This window comes from Narcine bancroftii, chromosome 14 (genome assembly GCF_036971445.1).
Source record: "Narcine bancroftii isolate sNarBan1 chromosome 14, sNarBan1.hap1, whole genome shotgun sequence".
Classification (NCBI taxonomy): domain Eukaryota; kingdom Metazoa; phylum Chordata; class Chondrichthyes; order Torpediniformes; family Narcinidae; genus Narcine; species Narcine bancroftii.
This window is the reverse complement of record NC_091482.1, coordinates 47,513,939-47,536,214: the sequence shown is the minus strand read 5'-3', so window position 1 is coordinate 47,536,214 and position 22,276 is coordinate 47,513,939. Positions and strand designations below refer to the sequence as shown.

The 22,276-nt window shown below is 43.6% G+C and overlaps 1 protein-coding gene across 10 annotated transcripts in view; it reads left to right on the top strand.

Moving 5' to 3' along the window:
- Positions 1 to 22,276, top strand: part of arnt2 (aryl-hydrocarbon receptor nuclear translocator 2) — a 347,931-nt gene that overhangs the window by 292,771 nt on the left and 32,884 nt on the right. The window contains exon 17 of one of the 10 annotated variants that reach the window (XM_069910324.1): positions 4,145 to 4,291. The exons of the other annotated variants lie outside the window; for them this stretch is intronic. Coding sequence (XP_069766425.1) covers positions 4,145 to 4,149 — 5 coding nt within the window. The 3' untranslated portion in view covers positions 4,150 to 4,291. Of the gene's footprint in view, positions 1 to 4,144; positions 4,292 to 22,276 lie in introns of those variants that run through there. 10 annotated transcript variants of the gene reach the window in all.

The following is a 22,276-nucleotide window of genomic DNA, read 5'->3' as shown; positions in this document are numbered from 1 at the left end:
CACTCTAGCCTGAGATTTCCAATGGTGTAAATATCTTCACAAGCTGTGTCCTGCTCAGTCTGCGAGCCAAGACTTCACTTTATGGGGTTACACATATTAGATGTGTTGGGTCTCATTAAATCAATGTAGCAACTTAAGGAAGTAAGTACCCCCATAAGCTGTCAAATTAAGAAGTGTGAAACACACACAAGAATATTAGAGAGATGAATGGTTTGATTTTCAAGATAATATGACAAATCATGAACCAAAGAATTCAGTATAACTAACCATTTTTGATAGCAAGTACATAATAGTAAAGGGTCTGTGTGAAGTCTTAGTCCTAGGGAATTGATTGTGCTGTTAACCGTGTTCTGGAATCACAATGAACGTAAAACCTCTGCAAGGTTCGCTCAAAGCTTGGCATAGATGTGAAAAAGGTAATGACAGGCTACAGCAAGATGTAAGCAGATGGTTGGAATGGGCAGTTGTGGAGTAGAGCAGGTTCAACGCTGAGAAATATGAGGTGATGCAGTTTGCAGGAAGAATGGAGGGAGGCAATGCAGAATTAAATATGGTTCTCATAGGATGCAGGATTGGGGGACCTGGCAATGTGGGCTGTTACGAGCCCAGAGGACCCATAAACCCAGCAGCAGTTGATATTCACCAAGACAGATGGTTACTTAAACAAAAGTTGCTTTTAATTATCTTTAAACATGAACATAGAATCAAACTTTAACTTATCACTATTGACTTACTTAATGTAACTTAACCCCCCTTCTAATTCTAAGCGCAAGTGTATGCAAGTTCAGAAAAGTTATTTGGTTCACAGTCCAATCTCACTTCTCATTCCTTCGAGTTCACTGGTTGCAGGCAATTCTTATACTGTGCACAGAATTTAACATTTATAAAGTTCACCAGGCTTTGGTGCTTGAAACTGCTCAGGAAGGTTCTTGTCGGTTTTCCAAGAGAGAGATCTGTTGTTCCAGGACATCCGCAACTGATATACTTCCATCAGCCACTTCCATGTCTTGCTGATGAAACTTGCCTCTTCAGGGTTCTCCAGATGATAACCTCTTTCTTTCAGGTCATCACAGAGTTCCTTTTTGTTTCACTTATTCCAAGTGAAACATTAGAGAGCCAGTCCTCTCCTATTGCATGAACCACATGGGCCATCTTACAAATGGGTTTTCCATAAGCTTGCCAGCTTGTCCTGTTCCAGTCCCAGTTGCTGTCTGCTGGCTGTAACACTGTACAAGTGATCTCTCTCTCTCTCTCTCTCTCTCTCTCTCTCTCTCTCTCTCTCTCTCTCTCTCTCTCTTCTGAGAGAAAGCCTGTTTGACCCTCTCTCTGCTTGCAAAACCACATCACCCTCCTAGAACAACAAGTTCTCTTCCAGACAATCTGCAGCTCCAGCAAGATCTTTCACCTGTTGCCTTTTGTAAACAGCAATCCATTAGTGAAGTCTCTTGAGCACTCTTCAAAGCTCTTGCAAAAGTTCTGAGGCCCCTATATGTCTAGCATTGGGCAGAGCTCCAGTATTTCAAATAAGATCTGTTTTAAAGTGTTTGTATGTGATCTTCTCTAACAAACCCTCCCAATTTATCTCACAAAAACATATCTATATACTCTATCACAGGGTGTACATGTTATTGAAAGTGCCAGGCCAGGTTAAGTAAGCAGTTAAGGCAGCACAGATTATCAGGCTTTATCAACAGAGCTTTCAATAATTATGAAGTGGAGAGTCAGGGAAAAGAGGGCACAACTTGAGGATTGAAGGGTATCCGCTTAGAACAGAGATGCGTAGAAATTTCTGCAGCCAGAGGGTAGTAAATCTGTGGAATTTGTTGCCAGAGGTGCATCTGGAGGCCAGGTCATTGGGTGTAATTAAGGCAGAGATTGATAAGTTCTTAATTAGCCAGGACATCAAAGGTATATGGGGAAAAGCCTGGGCAGTGGAGGTTGAGTGGGGAAATGGATCAGACTCGATGGTCTGAATAGCCTATTTCTGCTCCTATATCATGTGATCTTATGGTCAGCCTTTGTAAAACATTGTGTTGCCCTCAATCACATTCATTTCTATATTGCAACATTATTCGGAGGATGTGAAAATGTCCAAGAGGGTCCAGTCATCAGTTGGGCAGGCTGAGACTGCTTCTTTTGTGAAGAGATGAAGGAGGGAAGACTTGATAGAGGAATCAGAAATGGTGAGGGATGTGGACAGACTGTGTCCATTGATGGAGGGGTCAAGGACTAGATATGAACTAAAGGCCAAGTGAGTTAAGGGTGGCATGAAGAAGAATGTTTTATGCATTAACATCACTCCTGGAAAGCCCTGCGAATAGATGTGCTGGAGCCAGGTTCATTGGGAGGGAATCTGGCAGAGAACAGTTTGCAAGGGAAAGTACCAGGTGGTGGAACATGAGTTTCTCTGGAATAGCCATATTGTGAGTTTATGGGTTGTACACACTGTTGGTGGAAGGGATGAAGGTTTTTCGATGGTGATCAACCAAGCTGTTGCGTTTGAGATGGTGAATTGATGCTGAATGCCTCCAGCTAAATAGAGAGTATCGTATCAGACCCTTGACACATCTTCATCGTGGTGGGATGTTCGTGGGGTGTCAGGAGATGTAGGGGTCATTTGCTGCAGAAGGCCCAACTTCAGACCTGCTCTTGTCGCCATGGTTTTTATGTGGCTGGTCCAGCTGAATCTCTGGGCAATTATGACACACTCCAACCCCTACCAGGACGTTGGTGGGGAACTAAACAATGATAAAGTTGTTATGGCTTCTCTTGTTGCAGGTCGTCATTACTTGGTCCTCTGGCATCAGTGTTACTTGCCAACTATCACCTCATGCCCAAATGCTATCGAAGTCTTGCTGAACGCAAGCATGAGCTGCTTAGTTAGATTTAATCATCAGAATCGGAATTTATTGTCATGAACATATCACAAAATTTATTGTTTTGCGGCAGTGTCACAGTGCAAACATTTATATAAAGCGCATTGCAAAATAAAGACCAAATAAGGCATTATCTGTGGTTCATTCAGGAATCTGATGGCGGCAGGGAAGAAGCTGTCCTTGTGCCACTGAGGGCTCGTCTTCAGGCTCCTGTACCTCTTCCCCAATGGGAGCAGAGTGAAGAGGGCATGGCCTGGGTGGTGGGTGGTGGTTGGGGTGGGGGGGGGGGGGGTCCTTGAGGATAGAGGCTGCTTTCTTATGTCATAGCCTCTTGTAGATGTCCTCAATGGAGTGAAGCCTGGTGCCTGTGATGTGGCAGGCTGAGTTAACAACCCTCTGGAGTTTATTCATCGGCCTCACTGTACCAGGTAGTGATACAACCAGACAGAATGCTCTCTATGGTACATCTGTGGAAGTTTGAGACTCTTTGGTGACATACTGTTGGCAAATCATTGGTAAGCATCCTCATTTCTGACCTTATCTTGTACTTGTATTGACACACATTGAGGCCTTTTGACCACTAAGTCCATACAATTCTTTCAATCTCATCCTCCTTCTCCTTTTGTTGCTGTGTTCCTATAACTGATTCTGTCACAGGTGCCCAGTAACTCTCCTTAGATTCTTTTTGTAATTCGTTTAATCGAAGGAATGCAGCTTAATCCACAAGACCATAAGAGTGACAAAGAGGATCACTGGAGTCTCCCTCCACACCCCCCCTCCCCCCCCCCCCCAACATTGACGTGATCTACCAGGATCGTTGTCTAAAGAGGGCATGTAAAATCATTGAGGACCCTTCCACCCTGCACACGGCATCTTTTAGCTGCTCCCATCGGGAAAGAGGTACAGGAGGATCAGAGCCAGCACCACCAGGCTGAGGAACAGCTTCTTCCCACGGGCAGTGAAAATGCTGAACGACCAAAGGAACTGCTCACACTGACCGTCCGAAACTCGTATTTCCAAAACAATTTCAGTTAACCTATTGGCACATCTTTGCGATGTGGAAGGAAAGGCTGTGCATCGAACTGCAGTGAACTACATTACTGAGCTGGATCTGTGAGTGGACTTGATGTGAAGCACCCACGTTGCTGAGATCTGCACAAATGGCACATTCAATGAGGTGGTCAAATCATGAAGGAAGGGAACCCCTCAGAGCACAGAAAGGCCTCTGATCATACCCCATTCTAACAGGTGCTCACCTCTGCTTACAGATTGAACCAAAGGTTTCTCTGAAGGATGCAGCCATGTTCACGGCATCCTGGATACCTGCAGGTCAGAAGTGGATGGAAGCCTATAGTGATAGGGGATTTGATTGTGGGGTGAACAGATGCAAACGAGACTCCAGGTGAGAGGGTTGCCTTTCTGGTGCTCAAGGCCAGGGATATCTCTGAACAATTCTGGAGAGGTTTGGTGAACAGCCAGTATTCATTGTTCATGTCAGTACCAATAGTGTAGGTAGAGCAAGGGACACGATTTTTTCAATATAGGGATTTGGGGGGTAAAATAAGAAAGAACTCAAAGGTAGTAATCTGTGGATTGTTCCCAGTGCCGAGTTCCAGTGAGAGTATACCTGGGAACCATGTTGAATCACTGTGGGATAGTGAAAAACAAAGAAAAATGCTGAAGGAACTTAACCAGTCTCGCAGCTTCAGGGAACCTGTCCCTCAGCAGTCGGTGCTTATATCAACAGGTAAATCCAAAATCAAAGCACAGAAATACTGGAGGAACTCAGCCAGTCTCGCATTGTCCATAGGAGTTCAAGATACATTACTGACGTTTTGGGTCTGAGCCCTTCCTCAAGGTGTGTGTGAGTCTGAATTAAAGACTGGGGAGAGAAAGGTGGAAGAATGGGAGGGGAAGGGTCCAGACCAACAGACAAAAAGCATTAATTGGATATGATAAGAGGAAAGGTGGGAATTGATTCTGGCTCTGTGAAAGGAGACAGGGGGAAAAGGGAAGAGAGTGACAGAGCTGGGGAAAGGAGACGGGAAGAAGATGGGGGGGGGGAGTGGGGGGAATATTCAATGGAAACTGGAGAAGTCAATGTTAATGCCACCTGGTTGGAGGGTGCCCAGTCGTCTCGGTCTGGCAGTGCAAGAGACCATAGGCAGACACGTCAGCAAGGGAATGGGGCGGGGAATTGAAATGGGTGACCACTGGGAGATCCACGCTACGGCAGTGGACAGAGAAAAATGCCAAGGCTGATTCAAGCAGCTAGATCCCTGCAGTTGGAAATTGGACAATTTGCACTCACGTCATATTTCACCTACCTGAGATCCTGGACCTGAAGAGTTGATCTGAGCTGTCGGGAGAATGGGAGTGATCTGTGCTGAAATAACTTCTATATTTGTTGCTGTGAAAGCTTTCAGCCTGAGGCATTTGGCACTGTTATTATTCTGGAACAGTAAGATCTTGCTTGTGCTCCTCCACATTAATCACTGTGTGATGAACTGTCTATAAAACAAAAATAAAAGGTTAGTGAAAAGTGAACTGAAGTTGCAAGGAAAGAATCCCTCACTCAACAGTGTCCAGAGAATCCCAAATGGGTTCTGCTATTTCTTGCAGAATAGCAAGCAGGCAGAAAAATATTTATTTTTCCACTGCATCAGCAATGATAGAAAAGGAGACATAATATTGGGACTCAGGCGAAGGAGAGAGATTCTAATGGAGATTGTTCCAAACTCCAAGAGTGTGTGTGGAGAGGGGGATAGATCACGAATGATCGAGCGTATCTGTGTCTCCAGAGCAACCTCCAGAGAGAGTTCAGTTCCCAATTAGCAAAGAAACAGCATTAGGCAGGATTGCAGGAGAGAGAGAGAGAGAGAGAGAGAGAGAGAGAGAGAGAGAGAGAAAGAGTGCAGTCCTGGAGCCTTGGAGAGAGTGAATGGGAGGAGAGGGGATGGAGGGGGAGAGGGTGGCGTGTGTTCATGCTTGTAAAAGGTGAATAGGTGTGTGATACATCTACAGGTGCTCCTCGACTTACGATGGAATTACATTCCAATAAACCCACCGTAAGTGTAAAAATCGTAAGTTGAAAAAGAATGCTCAGAATGCTGGGCAAATTTATCTAAAACAAGGGCTATCTTATAACTAAATGTTGAATACCTTTTATTCCACACTTCAAAAGAACAATTTTTAATAATAAAATATTGCGATAACAGCAGCCGCACCAATATCATAACGTTGAAAGATCATGTTGGACCCATCATAAGACAGGGAGCATCATAATTGTTGGGCCACACAGAAAGACAGAGAGCAGGCAGTCCTAAATTCACGAGGAGGAGAGGAAGGAAGCTGTGCTCCCCGTCCACACAGGCATGGCAGGATCAATGTCCGGCTCAAAGTCAACCAGAAACAGCTATGACCAGTTGTGTCCACCTTTAATCAGCGGGGAAGTCATGGGAGGTTCAGGGCCGGTGTTGCCATAAGGATCATAGGCAAGGACCGCAAGTTCAGGGAACTCTGACTATTAGCTGGATAAAGAAGAAAAATAATGTGTTGGAGGTGTACATCAGGTAGATGAAATGTAAGGGATAACTTAAAAATATTAGGAGGCAAAGAAGAGTCATAAAATATCACAAGAAAAATCCCAAAGCATTTTCTAAGAGCAAGAATGTGACCAGCAAAAGAAAAATAACAAAAAAAAAACACGCTGAAAATTGGAAATAAAAACCAAAACTGCTGGACAAACTCAGTAAGTCACAGCAGCTTTGGAGATGGACTGACAAGTACTATGCATGAGATATGAACTGGTCTGCTTGCCAAACAACTTCTGTCGCTGCTATCGTGGACACTCAACATCTCCTCACTGTCGGGAAGGTGGAACAGCAACTGGACTTCCTGAGAAGACGGAAGTGGGCAAGGCTGCCAGCCACCATCATATCAACCTTCTTTAGGAGCTCCATCGAGGGCATACTGGCTGTCTGCATCGCAGTGCGATTTGATTGCTGCAGAGGAATGCAGCTTAATCCACAAGACCATAAGAGTGACAAAGAGGATCACTGGAGTCTCCCTCCACACTCCCCCTCCCCCCCCCCCCCCCAACATTGACGTGATCTACCAGGATCGTTGTCTAAAGAGGGCATGTAAAATCATTGAGGACCCTTCCACCCTGCACACGGCATCTTTTAGCTGCTCCCATCGGGAAAGAGGTACAGGAGGATCAGAGCCAGCACCACCAGGCTGAGGAACAGCTTCTTCCCACGGGCAGTGAAAATGCTGAACGACCAAAGGAACTGCTCACACTGACCGTCCGAAACTCGTATTTCCAAAACAATTTCTATTTATTTATTTGTATATCTGAATTCTTGTTCCGGATATGAATTGTTTGTCTGTATGTGTGCTATGTCTGATTGTGTGTCTGCCTGTTTTGCACCAAGGACCAGAGAACAGTGTTTTGTTGGGTTGTGCTTGTACAATCAGATGACAATAAACTTGACTTGCATGTGACATTAAACTTGAACATGCAAAATCACCCAGACTTCACAATATTAGCAACGGACTTCATAGCTTAACTGTTCATTTATTTACTGGGCATCATTTCACCCAGTGACTGACATTGAATCTCATCTTACAACTATGCAAGGCAGAGGAAGGAGGTGATTTATTTTTTGAATATTTTAATTTTGTGGACACTATGCATCAAAAAAATAACCATTATTTAAATACATAAATTGAAATGAAAAAAAAGTAATGGTACAAGTTGTTCATATCTCCAAGCAGTCCCATCACCCCTCTCCCCAGAACAAAGCCCCAAAATAAAAGAGAGAAAAAGAAAATAGATAAGAAAAGAAAGAACAGAAAAGCAAGATAAAAGGAGAAGAGAAGGAACTGTTGGGATCTGGGATCTGCCAGAGCATCCATTCCCTTTTTGTGCCTAGATCTCAAATAGGGGAAAGAATACAAAAACAGAATAAGTGTCCCTAAACTCTGCATTCTGCAAGTACGGCTAGCCATACCTGCAAAAATGTATTATACTTCTTCCTTATACTGCAAGTAATTTTCTCCAGGGGAACACAACTCTGTGTTCAGTCATGCCGTATCCAGAAAGGAATCAGACTTCCAAGTAACCACAGTACATTTCCTGGCCATCGCCAAAGCAATTTTAAGAAATTCTAATTGGACAAAAGCCTCATTTTAGGACTTATATCCACAATATTTCCAAGGAGAAACAATTCTGGACTTTATGGCAATTGTTTCCCGGTAATCTGGTCTAATAAAATTCTTAAATTTTACACAAAAAGTTTCACTTTTAGCGCATGACCAGATGGAATGTAAAAAGCTTCCAGTTTCTTCACCGCATCTAAAACATATATCCAATGTATTAGAGTTTAATTTATGTAATTTCTGCAGGGTAAGATGTAGCTGATGCATAAAATTATATTGCACCAGTCTATACCTAACATTAATTGTATTGGCCATGCAGTCCTGACATAAATCGGACCAGTTTGTATCACCAATATTCGAGTCTGATTCCCATCTTTGTTTTGACATATATAACTCCCACTTAGGAGTGCCCGACTGAAGTAAGGAATACATTGCAGAAGTAAACTTTCCCAAGTGAAGTAAACTTTCCTGACTGAAGTAAGGAATACACTGCAGAAGTAAACTTTCTCGACTGAAGTAAACTTTCCCAACTGAAGTAAGGAATACATTGCAGAAGTAAACTTTCCCGACTGAAGTAAGGAATACATTGCAGAAGTAAACTTTCTCGAGTTCCCCTATCGAATCAGAATTTCCATTTCACTGCCCTCTGGTAAAATCAGGGACGATCCTAATTCATCTCTCAGAAAAGCTCTTAATGGAAAGTAGCAGAAGATTGCATTATTAAGAATATTACATTTTTTTTTAAACTGTTCAAATGACATTCTACATAACAATTTTCCACATGCCTGATCCCTTTACAGGACCATGTATGTAGAATTTTATTATCCATTGTTAAAGGAATTCATCCATTTCGAGTCGAGGGCATTTTTGGAGATTTTTTTTCCCTTTGTTCCAATTAAATTATTCAATTTGTCCCAAATATTCAAAATGTGCTTTGTTAAAGGTGCTTCCTTTCCACTAGAAATAGATTTAGTATCCCTTTAAATAGGAGGTCTTCTGCTTACTCTCTCTCTCTCTGACTTAGTGCTGTTCAATTTCTACCCATGAAGGCTCGTCTCTTCCATCAAAGAAGGAAATTACAAATTTCAATTGGGCTGCCCAGTAGTAATATTTAAAATTTAGGAGTTGCAAACCGCCCCCCCCCCCCCCCATATGATATTTCCAAGTTTATTTTTCCATGAAGACTCTGGTTAAATTACCTTTCCAAAGAAACTTCTTAACTAATTTATTCAAATTTTGAAGAAACTTCTGTGGTAATGGTAGGATGTGACTACATTTGAAAGTGTGCATGAAAAATTCGCCGTGAGCTAGACTTTTTTTCACTGGAGGTTTAAGGTGAGAAGGGAAAGATTTGAATGGGACCCGAGGGGCAGGTTTTTCACACAGATGATGTTAGATATATGGATGGAGCTGTCAGGGGAATAGAGCGTTTAATAAAAATACATTTAAACTTCTTTCTTTGGCTTGGCTTCGCGGACGAAGATTTATGGAGGGGGTAAAAGTCCACGTCAGCTGCAGGCTCGTTTGTGGCTGACAAGTCCGATGCGGGACAGGCAGACACGGTTGCAGCGGCTGCAAATGGTTGGTTGGGGTTGGGTGTTGGGTTTTTCCTCCTTTGCCTTTTGTCAGTGAGGTGGGCTCTGCGGTCTTCTTCAAAGGAGGTTGCTGCCCGCCAAACTGTGAGGCGCCAAGATGCACGGTTTGAGGTGATATCAGCCCACTGGCGGTGGTCAATGTGGCAGGCACCAAGAGATTTCTTTAGGCAGTCCTTGTACCTTTTCTTTGGTGCACCTCTGTCACGGTGGCCAGCGGAGAGCTCGCCATATAACACGATCTTGGGAAGGCGATGGTCCTCCATTCTGGAGACGTGACCCACCCAGCGCAGCTGGATCTTCAGCAGCGTGGACTCGATGCTGTCGACCTCTGCCATCTCGAGTACTTCGACGTTAGGGATGAAAGCACTCCAATGGATGTTGAGGATGGAGCGGAGACAACGCTGGTGGAAGCGTTCTAGGAGCCGTAGGTGATGCCGGTAGAGGACCCATGATTCGGAGCCGAACAACCAGTTTACCTATCTCGGCTGCACCATATCATCAGATGCAAGGATCGACAATGAGATAGACAACAGACTCGCCAAGGCAAATAGCGCCTTTGGAAGACTACACAAAAGAGTCTGGAAAAACAACCAACTGAAAAACCTCACAAAGATAAGCGTATACAGAGCCGTTGTCATACCCACACATTTAAACTTAGGGTGGCACAAAACGCACAGGGCACCATGGTTACATAGCAGTTAATGCAATGCTGTTACAGCGCCAGCAATCGGGATCAGGGTTTGAATCCCATGCTGTCTAAGGAGTTGGTACGTTCTCCCTGTGTCTGCGTGGGTTTCCAACTACCCTTCAAAAAGTACGGGGTTGTAGGTCAACTGTGTGTAATTGGGCGGCACGGACTCGTGGGCCGAAAGGGCCTGTTACCTTGCTGTCTGTCTAAATTTTAAAAAAGATTTGGACATTTGCATCAATCAAAATGAATTAGAGGGATCTGGGCTGAATGCAGGCAAATGGGAATAACTTTGGTATGAACAATTTGGGTTGAAGGACCTGATTCCATGCTGTATTGCCCTATAGGCAAAAGGTTTAAAATGTTCCATTTTTACATACAAGTTTGAACAGATACATGGGATATGTAATGGGTGTAAATCAGTGGGACTCGGCAGAATAATAGTTTGGCACAGACGAGATGCCCAGTTTTCCATTCTGTAATGTTCTGTGGTTTTTCTATGGAAGCGCTTTATCACTGAGAGGGTGATTACAATCTGGAAGGAACTGTCTGAGTGAAAACAGGTTTCCTCGCAACATTTAAGAATTATTCCTATGAGTATGTGAATGCCACAGCGTAGACCACTACAGACCAAGTTCTGGTTACTAGGCCTAGTATGTGGGTACCTGGGGGGGGGTCAGCATTTACATGGTGGGCCGAAGGATCTCTTTCTGCGCTGCACTGTTCATGAGAGTAAAGATCCAGGCAGCTGAAGAGAAAGAGGGTTCCCACTCTTGGGTTAATAATCTTTGAGAACTTGGAACCTCTATTTGTACTTTTAATGTTCAATATTTTAGTGAACAAAGCAAATAACTTTTTCTGCATATTTCAGATAATAAATTGGCCACAGTTTTGCAATTGTCTCACATTTTTTATATATTACTGTCATATTTCAAAACGTGCTTTTCGACAGCCCCAAATTTCCTTAGGGATTTCAAGCATTCTTTAAAGGTTTGAAAATCCTTGTGCACAAATTGGGCTCAGAAAGAGGATCGACATAAATATGTTCAGCAATTGATTTTATACTTCATTCAATTGCATAATCCTTAAGAAACATGCGGTAGGAATTTGTATTGCTCAACTATTTTTTTTCAAAAAGCAGATTCATTGCATACTTTATAAAAGCCATATGCCATCAGCCTTTCCTCCCACAACCTTGTGAATCTGCTCAGAATGTCAACGCTTTGCAGCGACGTGCAAATATAGGGTGGGAGGCAGACCAAGTCGTGTTGGTTTCCATTTTGAAATGCCTTCAGGTTAAAAGCAAAAGTGATCAGTTCTGGACGTCTCTTCCAGTGGGTGGATTTAAAAAGCCACATTTTCTCTATAAACGCCAGTGTGCAAATTGTCACCAGCACAGAAACATAAAATGGGAAAATGTTATTCTAAAAATTGATTGATAGTCAGTTTTGCTGCAAATTGTAGTGGATGCAGATTAAATATTCTAATTTTCATATTGGGCTGTTATCAAAGCTGCAGCTGATGTCACCAGGTTACAGGTTTCTTTATTCCTACTTTAAAAAGAACATTAACAATGAATGAGAAATGTGTTCTGCTCAGTTTACAAAATTCACTGTTGATTCTAAAGGTGCAATGTTGATACACGCCTGCCTGGATTTTTCACCGTGAGGGGTGAGTCAGGGCTGCCTACCTCATTCACTGGTGCAACCGCTGGACAGGGCCCACAGGAGCAAGTTTATCTGTATTTGCTTTGACAACCATACATCAAAAACATACCAGCTGTCAGTTTAGACAGGGAGAGAGCAAACAGCTAGTTATTAACCTTGATATTTGAATAGTTTGTTCCAAGTATTTTTGGCTAATCGACAGTACTCCTGTCAGGTTGATAAGTCACTGAGAATGCTATATTTAAACAAAAACAAGCAATCATACAGATTTTTTTTTCCTTCATTTCCTACATGAAATTTACTCGAGTACACTATACAGATGGGAAATTGTATGTGGCTGAGAGATTTTGTGTTGCTCAAAGATAATTACTGACCGCTTCAGCCAGATGCTGGGATTTCTGTTGTTTGTCTCCCATTCCCAGATTAAAAGCGTGACACCATTTAGGTCAGAACAGTCGGCTGGATTGGCATCTGATCCACGACCCGAAATGTTCAGCTCCTCCACCACCAGTATCAACACTATGTGCCATTGTCAGGGGACTCCATTGTCAGGGGTACAGACAGGAGGTTCTGTGAGCCAGATAAGTATACCCGCATGGTGTGCTGCCTCCCTGGTGCAAGGGTACGAGATATCACAAATCGGGTCCAAAATATTCTGAGAGGAGAGGGAGAGCAGCCTGATGTCTTGGTACATGTGGGTATAAACGACATTAACAAGAAAAGGGAGGAGGTAATGAAAAGGGATTACAGTGAGCTGGGACAAAAGCTGAAAGACAGGAACGCTAGGGTGGTGATCTCGGGATTACTACCTGTTCCAAATGCAAGTGATGAAAAGAATGTAAGGATAAGGAAAATGAACGTGTGGCTGAGGTGCTGGTGTACAAGGCAAGGATTTGGCTTCTTGGATCATTGGGATCTCTTTTGGGGAAGGCATGATCTTTACAAGAGGGACAGGTTGCACCTATATCCAAAAGGTGTCAACATTTTGGCAAGTATGTTTGATACAGCAGTGGGGCAAGGTTTAAACTAATTTGGCAGGGGTATGGGAACCAGAGTGAGAGGGAAAAGGGTAGGGAAGATAAAGTAATGGCCAGGAAAAGTAAAATAGGAAAAGTAATGTTCGGAGGAGAAAGTAAAAAATCAGATGGTGCAGTGAGTTTTCGGGTCAATGATAGTTTTAAGAAAATTACAAAGTAAAATAGGGGGCAGAAAAATCAAAAGAAAAGGTTACAGAAGTCACTAGATATTAAAAGGACAAAGAGCATAAGGGCACTTTATCTGAATGCCCGCAGTATTAGAAATAAGGTTAGTGAACTTGAGGCGCAAATCAGTACCCATGCCTATGGTTTGGTAGCCATCACGGAAACATGGCTACAAGGTGACCCTAAATGGGAATTAAACTTTCAAGGGTATCAGGTGGTGCAAAGAGATAGACAGGATGGTAAGGGAGGTGGAGTTGCACTCTTAATCAAAGATGAGCTCCAGGCAGTAGTGAGGAATGATATAAGATCTAAAGAGCATAATGTTGAGTCCATTTGGGTAGAGATAAAGAATAACAAAGGGAAAAAAATTATTGGTGGGTATTATCTCTTCTTCTTTCTTTGGCTTGGCTTCGTGGACGAAGATTTATGGAGGGGTAATGTCCACGTCAGCTGCAGGCTCGTTTGTGGCTGACAAGTCCGATGCGGGACAGGCAGATACGGTTGCAGCGGTTGCAAGGGGAAATTGGTTGGTTGGGGTTGGGTTTTGGGTTTTTCCTCCTTTGTCTTTTGTCAGTGAGGTGGGCTCTGCGGTCTTCTTCAAAGGAGGTTGCTGCCTGCTGAACTGTGAGGCGCCAAGATGCACGGTTTGAGGCGATATCAGCCCACTGGCGGTGGTCAATGTGGCAGGCACCAAGAGATTTCTTTAGGCAGTCCTTGTACCTCTTCTTTGATGCACCTCTGTCACGGTGGCCAGTGGAGAGCTCTCCATATAACACGATCTTGGGAAGGCGATGGTCCTCCATTCTGGAGACGTGACCTACCCAGCGCAGTTGGATCTTCAGCAGCGTGGATTCGATGCTGTCGGCCTCTGCCATCTTGAGTACTTCGATGATAGGGATGAAGTCGCTCCAATGAATGTTGAGGATGGAGCGGTGGAAGTGTTCTAGGAGCCGTAGGTGATGCCGGTAGAGGACCCATGATTCGGAGCCGAACAGGAGTGTGGGTATGACAACGGCTCTGTATACGCTAATCTTTGTGAGGTTTTTCAGTTGGTTGTTTTTCCAGACTCTTTTGTGTAGTCTTCCAAAGGCGCTATTTGCCTTGGCGAATCTGTTGTCTATCTCATTGTCGATCCTTGCATCCGATGAAATGATGCAGCCAAGATAGGTAAACTGGTTGTCCATTTTGAGTTTTGTGTGCCCGAAGGAGATGAGGGGCGGGGGCTGGTAGTCATAGTGGGGAGCTGGCTGATGGAGGACCTCAGTTTTCTTCAGGCTGACTTCCAGGCCAAACATTTTGGCAGTTTCCACAAAACAGGACGTCAAGCGCTGAAGAGCTGGATCTGAATGGGCAACTAAAGCAGCATCGTCTGCAAAGAGTAGTTCACGGACAAGTTGCTCTTGTGCCTTGGTGTGAGCTTGCAGATAGTTGGTGCAAAAACATTGTATAGCACCTTCTGTTAGTAGTATTGGTCATGCAGTCCCGACATAATTCGGACCAGCTTTTTTCATCAATCAGAATACCCAAATCTGTCTCCCACCTTTATCTAGATTTATGTAACCCCTGTTTCGGGGTACCCATTTGAAGTAGGAAATACACTTTTGAACTAAATTTCTTTGTAATCCCCTTTAGAACCAGAGTCTTGACTTGTAAGGTCATCATTGGGTCCAATTAAAGTAAATCAGCTGCATCAAGTAAGAATTTTGGTGCAAATGTAAATTATACAATGTATATGGCAAACCCATCATCATAACTTAGATATACACGGCACAGTCCTCTCTTCCAAATCATTAATGAATATTGTGAACTTTTGCAGACCTTACACTAATGCCTGTGGCACATCGCTCACCACTGATCGCTAACCAGAGAAACACCCCTGTATCCCAACTCTCTGCCTTCTATTGTTACCCAATCCTCTATCGGTGCTAATACGTCACCTCCAACTCCATGCATCCTTGCTCTATAGATAAGTGTTTTACTGAAAGCCCTCTGGAAATCCAAACATATGCCATCCACCTGCTCCCCTCTATCTACTGCACTCATCATATCCTCAAAGAACTCCAGTAAATCTGTCAAACGTGACCTGAACTTCCTGTGTCTATATTGCCTCAACCTGATAAAACATCTTCAGATGTTCTGCTATTTCTTCTTTAATGATAGCTTCAAGATACCTAACTGGCTTATGGTTGCTGCATTTTGCCTACATCCTTCTTTAAACAGTGATGTGACATTGAGCTGTCTTCCAACTTGCAGAGATGTGTTCAGAGAATTTTAGTAAATGTTCACCAACTCCTCTACTATGTAACTTGTGCATTTCTTTCAGTACCCTAGGATGCATTCCAGCAGAACCAGGAGAATATCTCTAACTCTCCCATTTGCTCAGCCTAACTCTTTAGTAATATTGATCGTATCGAGGTCCTCACTCCACCCCCCCCTTCATCATTTCCATTAACATCACTCGTAACCATTTTAGATCTGTTCTCCACTATGAAGACTAAAGCAAAATGGTCGTTGAAAGTATCATCCATTCCGTATTTCCCAATATTAATTCCCTCTTTTCATTTTCCACCAGTGATTTTTTTTTTCTTCTTTACTCTCTAATCTCTACCCAGATGAATTCAACATTCTGCTCCTGATCTCTTGTGTTGTCTCCCATTATCACCCTGATCTCAACCACATTTCTATAATGGTCACTTTGTACTGATTTGTGCCGCAAGGTCACTGTCCGTGTTTCAATTGCCACAGCTATTCTGATATAGTGCCTTTACACTCATTGGCCCTTTACAATCTAGTAATCTTTGCATCTTTTGCATTTGACTTCTCTGTACTCCATTCTTTCTCTTTTTAATTTTTGCTTTAATTTCTACATTACTTCCCTCTGTCTTTCTAAATCAGTTGTTTTCAAACTCTTCCCCCCCCCCACCCCCAAACTCACATTCCCTATGCCTAAGGTGCTCTGTGATTAGTAATGGATTGCTTAAGGTGGGATGTGAGTGGGAAGAAAAAGGTTGAAAACCCCTGTTTTACTCGTCCCTAATTGACTCGTTATGTGCACGGTTTCATAACTCCAAAGGAAATGGGCCAATGACAATTTTTCTCAAATCAAAATAGTTCAGTAACAATTGGGTCTGGAGCAGTGATTCTCAACCTTCCCTTCCCACCCACGTACCACCTTAAGCAATCCCTTACTAATCACAGCACTTATGGCATAGCAAGTAATAGGGATTGCTTAAGGTGGAATGAGAGCTGAGGGGGGCATTTTGGAAAGCTAAATGGATTCCCAAGGCCCTGCCTTTTTAGTTTAAGCCCTCCTGATTAGCATTAGCATTAATCTCGGTGCTGCCCAGGGTGTAGTCCTGTTGGTGGCCACAGAAGCTCCTGTCTATAACCCTTCCCATGATCCCCTACCATTGCAACTCTTGACAGTCTTTCTCCTGCCCTCTTTGCCCATATTGGCATGATCTTGTGTACTGCTGCCTTCCCCCAAGTGAACCATTCTTCTCTCCCCCCCACCCCCCCCCCACAAACCGTATCCAAGCTGTGTTGGTGGAATACGACTGCAGGGGACTCCTCCTGCACCTTCCTGTCACTGCTCTGCCTGTTGACCCCCCCCCTCCATTCCCTATCTTTGCTTCAGCCCTTCACCTGTGGTGTGACCAACTCACTAAACGTGTTCTCCACAACATTCCAGTATCGTAGATGCTCCAAAGTGAATCCAGGCGACGTCCCGGTGCTGTCATGTTGTCTGTCTGCACACGTGGTCATCAGGGACGCTGGCAGCCACGTTGCACAGGAGGAGCATGAAATGGGTCGGACTAAAAACTGGGAGGGAAACTTTGGGCAACACCATTGGCATAGCAGTTAGATTAACACTGTTACAGCGCCATTGACCTGGGTTCGAATCCAGCGCTGTCGGTAAGGGGTTCGTACGTTCTCCCCGTGTCTGTCTGGGTTTCCTCCCACCCTTCAAAACGTACTGACTTGTAGGATAATAGGGTGATACCATGCTGAATGCAAAATATGCAAAATATATTTAAGAGCTTGACCAGTTTTAGACATAGGTACCATTTCCCGTATTCGAAGATCTGAATACTGAAACGGTCCAAACACCAAAATTTTTTTTGCAGAGCAAAGGCAAGTATTCTGCTGATGTTACTGAGCCCCTTAAAGCCATTGTTCCAATAACTGAAAAACGTCCAGTCCCAAGCGTTCTGGATACAGGGAAACGTACTGTAGTAGAAAAACAATCGTCACCAAAGCCCTCACTTAGACAAGGCAGCAACCCTTTCTCAAATTGCCCACTCCAAAATATATTTCCTGAATTGAAATATGTTTGAACCACTACTTATGAGTGACATCTCTTGAACCACATATAGAGAAAGCTCTAAAGACAATTACAAACATTAATTAATTTGTAATGGCAAATAAAATATCTGTCCTTGTTTATGTGTCTTACTGCTGGACTATAACCCTGTAACCATGCCTACACTAAAGCATTCATTGATTCTAGTCTTACTTCCTGTTGCATTCCCATCAACTCTCCCCAGTCTTCCACTCATCTACACACTAGAGATAACAGACAATATCCAATTAACCTACCCACACCCAATTTGCCCTCTTCACTTTTCTCGACCCAGACTTGCTCCCACAGCCGCGTTGCCTTCTTCTCTACTGGCCTCCCCTGCCTTGTGCCTTCCAGCTCTGTATCCAGGCCTCTCGCTTTGGTCCCTTCAAGGGTCTGTGTACCCGCAGAGCAATGACTGCTGTTCTCTTCTCTCGACAAATTCTGTGTGCAGACTTTTGTGTTTTATTCCCAGTTCTTTGAAAACCCACAGAACAACTGCCCATAGACCCACCCAAGGTCAGGATTGGATCACTGGAGTAGCATCGCTCTGCTGCCTTATTCCAATGCAAATAGTTGGAAATTGCCCTACAATATATAGCTCTGGATAGACGGAATCGGAGTTCGATGCCAAGCACAACATCACAGACATGTTGATGTGCTGGGGCGTATCATCAAGGAGGAAAATCCAACCACAGAGGGTTCTCCATCACAGGGAAAGTCTTCCCCAGACTCCTCTTCAAATGGTTTCTCCATATGGAGGAAGAGCTGTTCCTTGAATTGCATAGTGGACCAGAACACGATCCCAAGCTCAGGGCAACGCCACTGGAACCTGATCCCTGCCACGAGACGATCCCACCCGAGCTGTTCCTTGAATTACATAGTGGACCAGAACACGATCCCAAGCTCAGGGCAACGCCACTGGAACCTGATCCCTGCCACGAGACAATCCCACCCGAGCTGTTCCTTGAATTACATAGTGGACCAGAACACGATCCCAAGCTCAGGGCAACGCCACTGGAACCTGATCCCTGCCACGAGACAATCCCACCCGAGCTGTTCCTTGAATTACATAGTGGACCAGAACACGATCCCAAGCTCAGGGTAATGCCACTGGAACCTGATCCCTGCCACGAGACGATCCCACCCGATGTGCAAGGTACAGCAACAACCATTGTACGTGGCTTTTTTGTCCTTGATGCAGCCCTTCATTCCCACCATCGACAGAGATTACGTAGCATCCTCATACTGTTGATGTTCTGTTGTTTTTAATCAGTTTGAATTCACTAGACAATATTGCCTCAATGAAACCTCTGTCCAGTGGTATATTCTGAATGGATTCAGCTTCCTTGTTCTAAAACTTGCATTAAATGTTTTTTTGTTTTTTTTTAAATGATACCCAAAACCATAGAAACAGGATGAGGCCTGTTTAGGAAAAGGGAGATGCAGAGAGACTTGGGTGTTGCTGTGCATCAGTCGTTGAAAGTGGGCGTGCAGGTGCAGCAGGCGGTGAGGAGGGCAAATGGTACATTGGTGTTCAGAGAGAGAGGATTTGAGTCCTGGAGTACTGCATGCAGTTTTGGTCTCCTTATTTGAGGAAGGACATCCTCACCATGGAGGGGGTGCAGAGAAGATTCACTAGAATGATACCAGGGATGGAAGGACTTGCACATGAAGAAAGGTTGGATAGACTGGGCTTGTATTCTCTGGAATTTAGAAGATTAAGGGGGGGGGATCTTATAGAAACATAAAATTCTTAAGGGATTAGGCATACTAGATGCAGGAAGGTTGTTTCCAATGCTGGGAAATACTAGAATCAGGGGTCACAGTTTAAGGATAAGGGGGAAGTTTTTTTTAGGACTGACATGAGGAAAAATTTCTTCTCTCAGAGGGTGGTGGATCTGTGGAATTCTTTGCTACAGGAAGTAGTTGAAGCTAGTTCCTTGTCAATATTTAAGAGTAGGTTAGATTTGGCCCTTGTGGCTAAGGGGATTAGGGGTATGGGGAGAAGGCAGGAACTGGGTACTGATCAGTGTAGATCAGTGAATGGTGGTGAAGGCTTGAAGGGCCAAATGGCCTACTCCTGCATCTATGCTTCTAACTAAGTAAAGCATGAAAGTCAGCAGGTCAAACAGTGTACTTTACATAGCAAAGAGAAAGATACATAACCAACGTTTTGGGTTTGAGCCCTTCATCAAACTCCAGCCCCCTGTTCTTCTGATCAAAGAGAGCTAGAGTTTGCTGAATATTCCTTCATGCCTTTGTCCACATCTTGACACCTGGTTAATGTAGTGATAGAGTGAAGTAGGTAGAAAGGTGTACCTCCCTTCAAAGGGCGATGATTCAAATTGTCGACTGCCTGCTGCAGCACATGGCACCACCCCTTCAGGATCCCCAGTGGTGTTAACAAACGAATTTGTTCCTTCAGTAAGCCGTTCATTCGTTTAACTAACCCAGCAGCCTGCGGGTAATAAGGAATATGGTGAACCCATAAGATACTGTTGTCATTTGCCCAATCACAGATGGCCTTCCCGGAGAAGTCCGAGCCATTATCAGACTGAATCTCCTCTGGAACATCATAACGAGAAATTAAATGGTTTAGTCCTTGGATAGTACTAGCTTGGTCAGCCGTCTTGGCTGACCAGGCCCGAAAAAGTGTCAACCATTACTAGGACGTAACATTTACCCATACAGTCTGGCATGGGGCCTATGTAATCAATTTGCCAGATGACAGCTGAGCGAACACCCCGTTTATTCGGCCATGCGGACCAGGAGGAACGGTACGGGACTTCACAAGCTGACATTCTACAATGAGCAGAACATCAACACAAAAGATACACGTAAAGGTAAATTTTAAAGATAAAGAGCACCACCTCAGGTTCCCAGATGGACATTATTCACTGCTTGGTGACAAAGCATGGGAAAAGTTAAACCTAGTCAAGAGGGTGTATCATATTAACAGTGGCCATACACAGAACAGTACAGAGGAAATACTGGATCAATTTCCTGACATCTTCAAGGGGTTTGGACTCCTATCATTCACCTCTAAGATACAGTTAAAAGAGGACGCACAGCCAGTAGTTCGGGTTAGAGGCGGGTTCCAGTACTATAAGAAAAGCTCAAGCAGGAACTCAACCAAATGACACCACAAGGGGTCATAAAGAAAGTGGAAGAGCCCACAGAATGGGGGAATCCAATGGGTGTGTCAAAAAGAACAGTAACCTAGGCATCTGCATGAACCCAAAAGACTTGAATGCCAACCAGGGATGAAATTACAAGTGAGATGGCCGATGCAAAGTTTTTCACTAAATTGGATGAATCCCAGGGCTTTAGGCAAATAAAATACTGTACATTTAATACACCATTTGGCCAGTGCTCCTGTCTGAGGATGCCTGCTCCAGAAGTATTCCACAGGACAATGGAGCGCATCATAGATGGACTAAATTGGGTATGCATGTACATGGATGACATGATCCTATGGGGATCCACACAAGAACAACACAACAAAAGGCTAATCAAAGTGCTACAACACATCCAGGAGTAGGGATTAAAGTTAAACAGAGAAAAATGTCAGTTTGGTGTGAAGGAAATCACCTTTCTGGGAGATGAACTGTCAGAGGCAGGTGCAGAGCCAGACAAGAGCAATTTTAGAGGTGCCCAGACCCAATGACAAAAAAGGAATATTGAGAGTGCTGGGAACGATCAAAATCATTGGTAAATTCAAACTAAACCTATCTTCCAAAACAATGTACCCAAGGACATTGTTACAAGACCGATGTGAATTCAAGTGGACAGACAACCACGAGGAAGAATGGGGACGACTGAAGATGATTCTAGCTACAGAACCAGTGCTTTTGAAGTTCTTTGACGCATCCAGAAAGGCAAAAATATCCTCAGACGCTTCAAAATATGGAATAGGTGCCGTCCTACTTCAGGCTGTGGGAGAAGATCCTACACAAGAGGAGAACAAATACTGAGGAGAAGATCCTACACAGCGGAGAGTCAAATACAGAGGAAGATTCGAAGGAGCCTGCTGAAAATGCTAGGGATACTGCAGAAACAGATAAATGCAGAGGATTCAACCTGCACAGAAACAGAGGAAACACTGCCCGTGCAAGACAGTAATGAATCAGCAGAGCCGACACAAGCATCTGTTAAGAAGATCCACACGAGTTATCAAAGCACCTGACATACTGAATCTACAAAAGAAAAGGAACTGCACACTTAAAAGTTTATGTTGAACTTTAAATTGAAAGAATACTGTATTAATGTGTCATGTTTAATTAAACATCTCAAGGAAAGGGGATGTAGTGATAGAGTGCTACCACTAGGAGGAACGTTACATCTTCAGTGGATTCAAGATGGATGCCTCCCCAGAAGGTGGGCTTGTGCGTGTTGTGTTTTTAGAGCTGGTTGTTTAGTTAATAAATCTAGTTGTTTTAAATAAAATGCTTATTGCAATGAAAGAAACATCACAGTTAACAAAGTCTAAGATTTTAAAATTAGCAGCAAACATCAATTATCTGTGGAAGGATTTCAAATCTCCACAACCCTTTAGATATGGGACTGTTCCCTTTGATTTTTAAAGACCTCCTCAATTTTGGATTGAGCCCAAGTTTCCAAACTAGTGGAAACAATTTATCTTCATTCCAATGTATAATTTCCCTTTAACGTTTTGAATAGTTTGATCATATCATCTATTAACTAAATTTCAAGAAATATTTTATGCAATCTGTCCTTTAT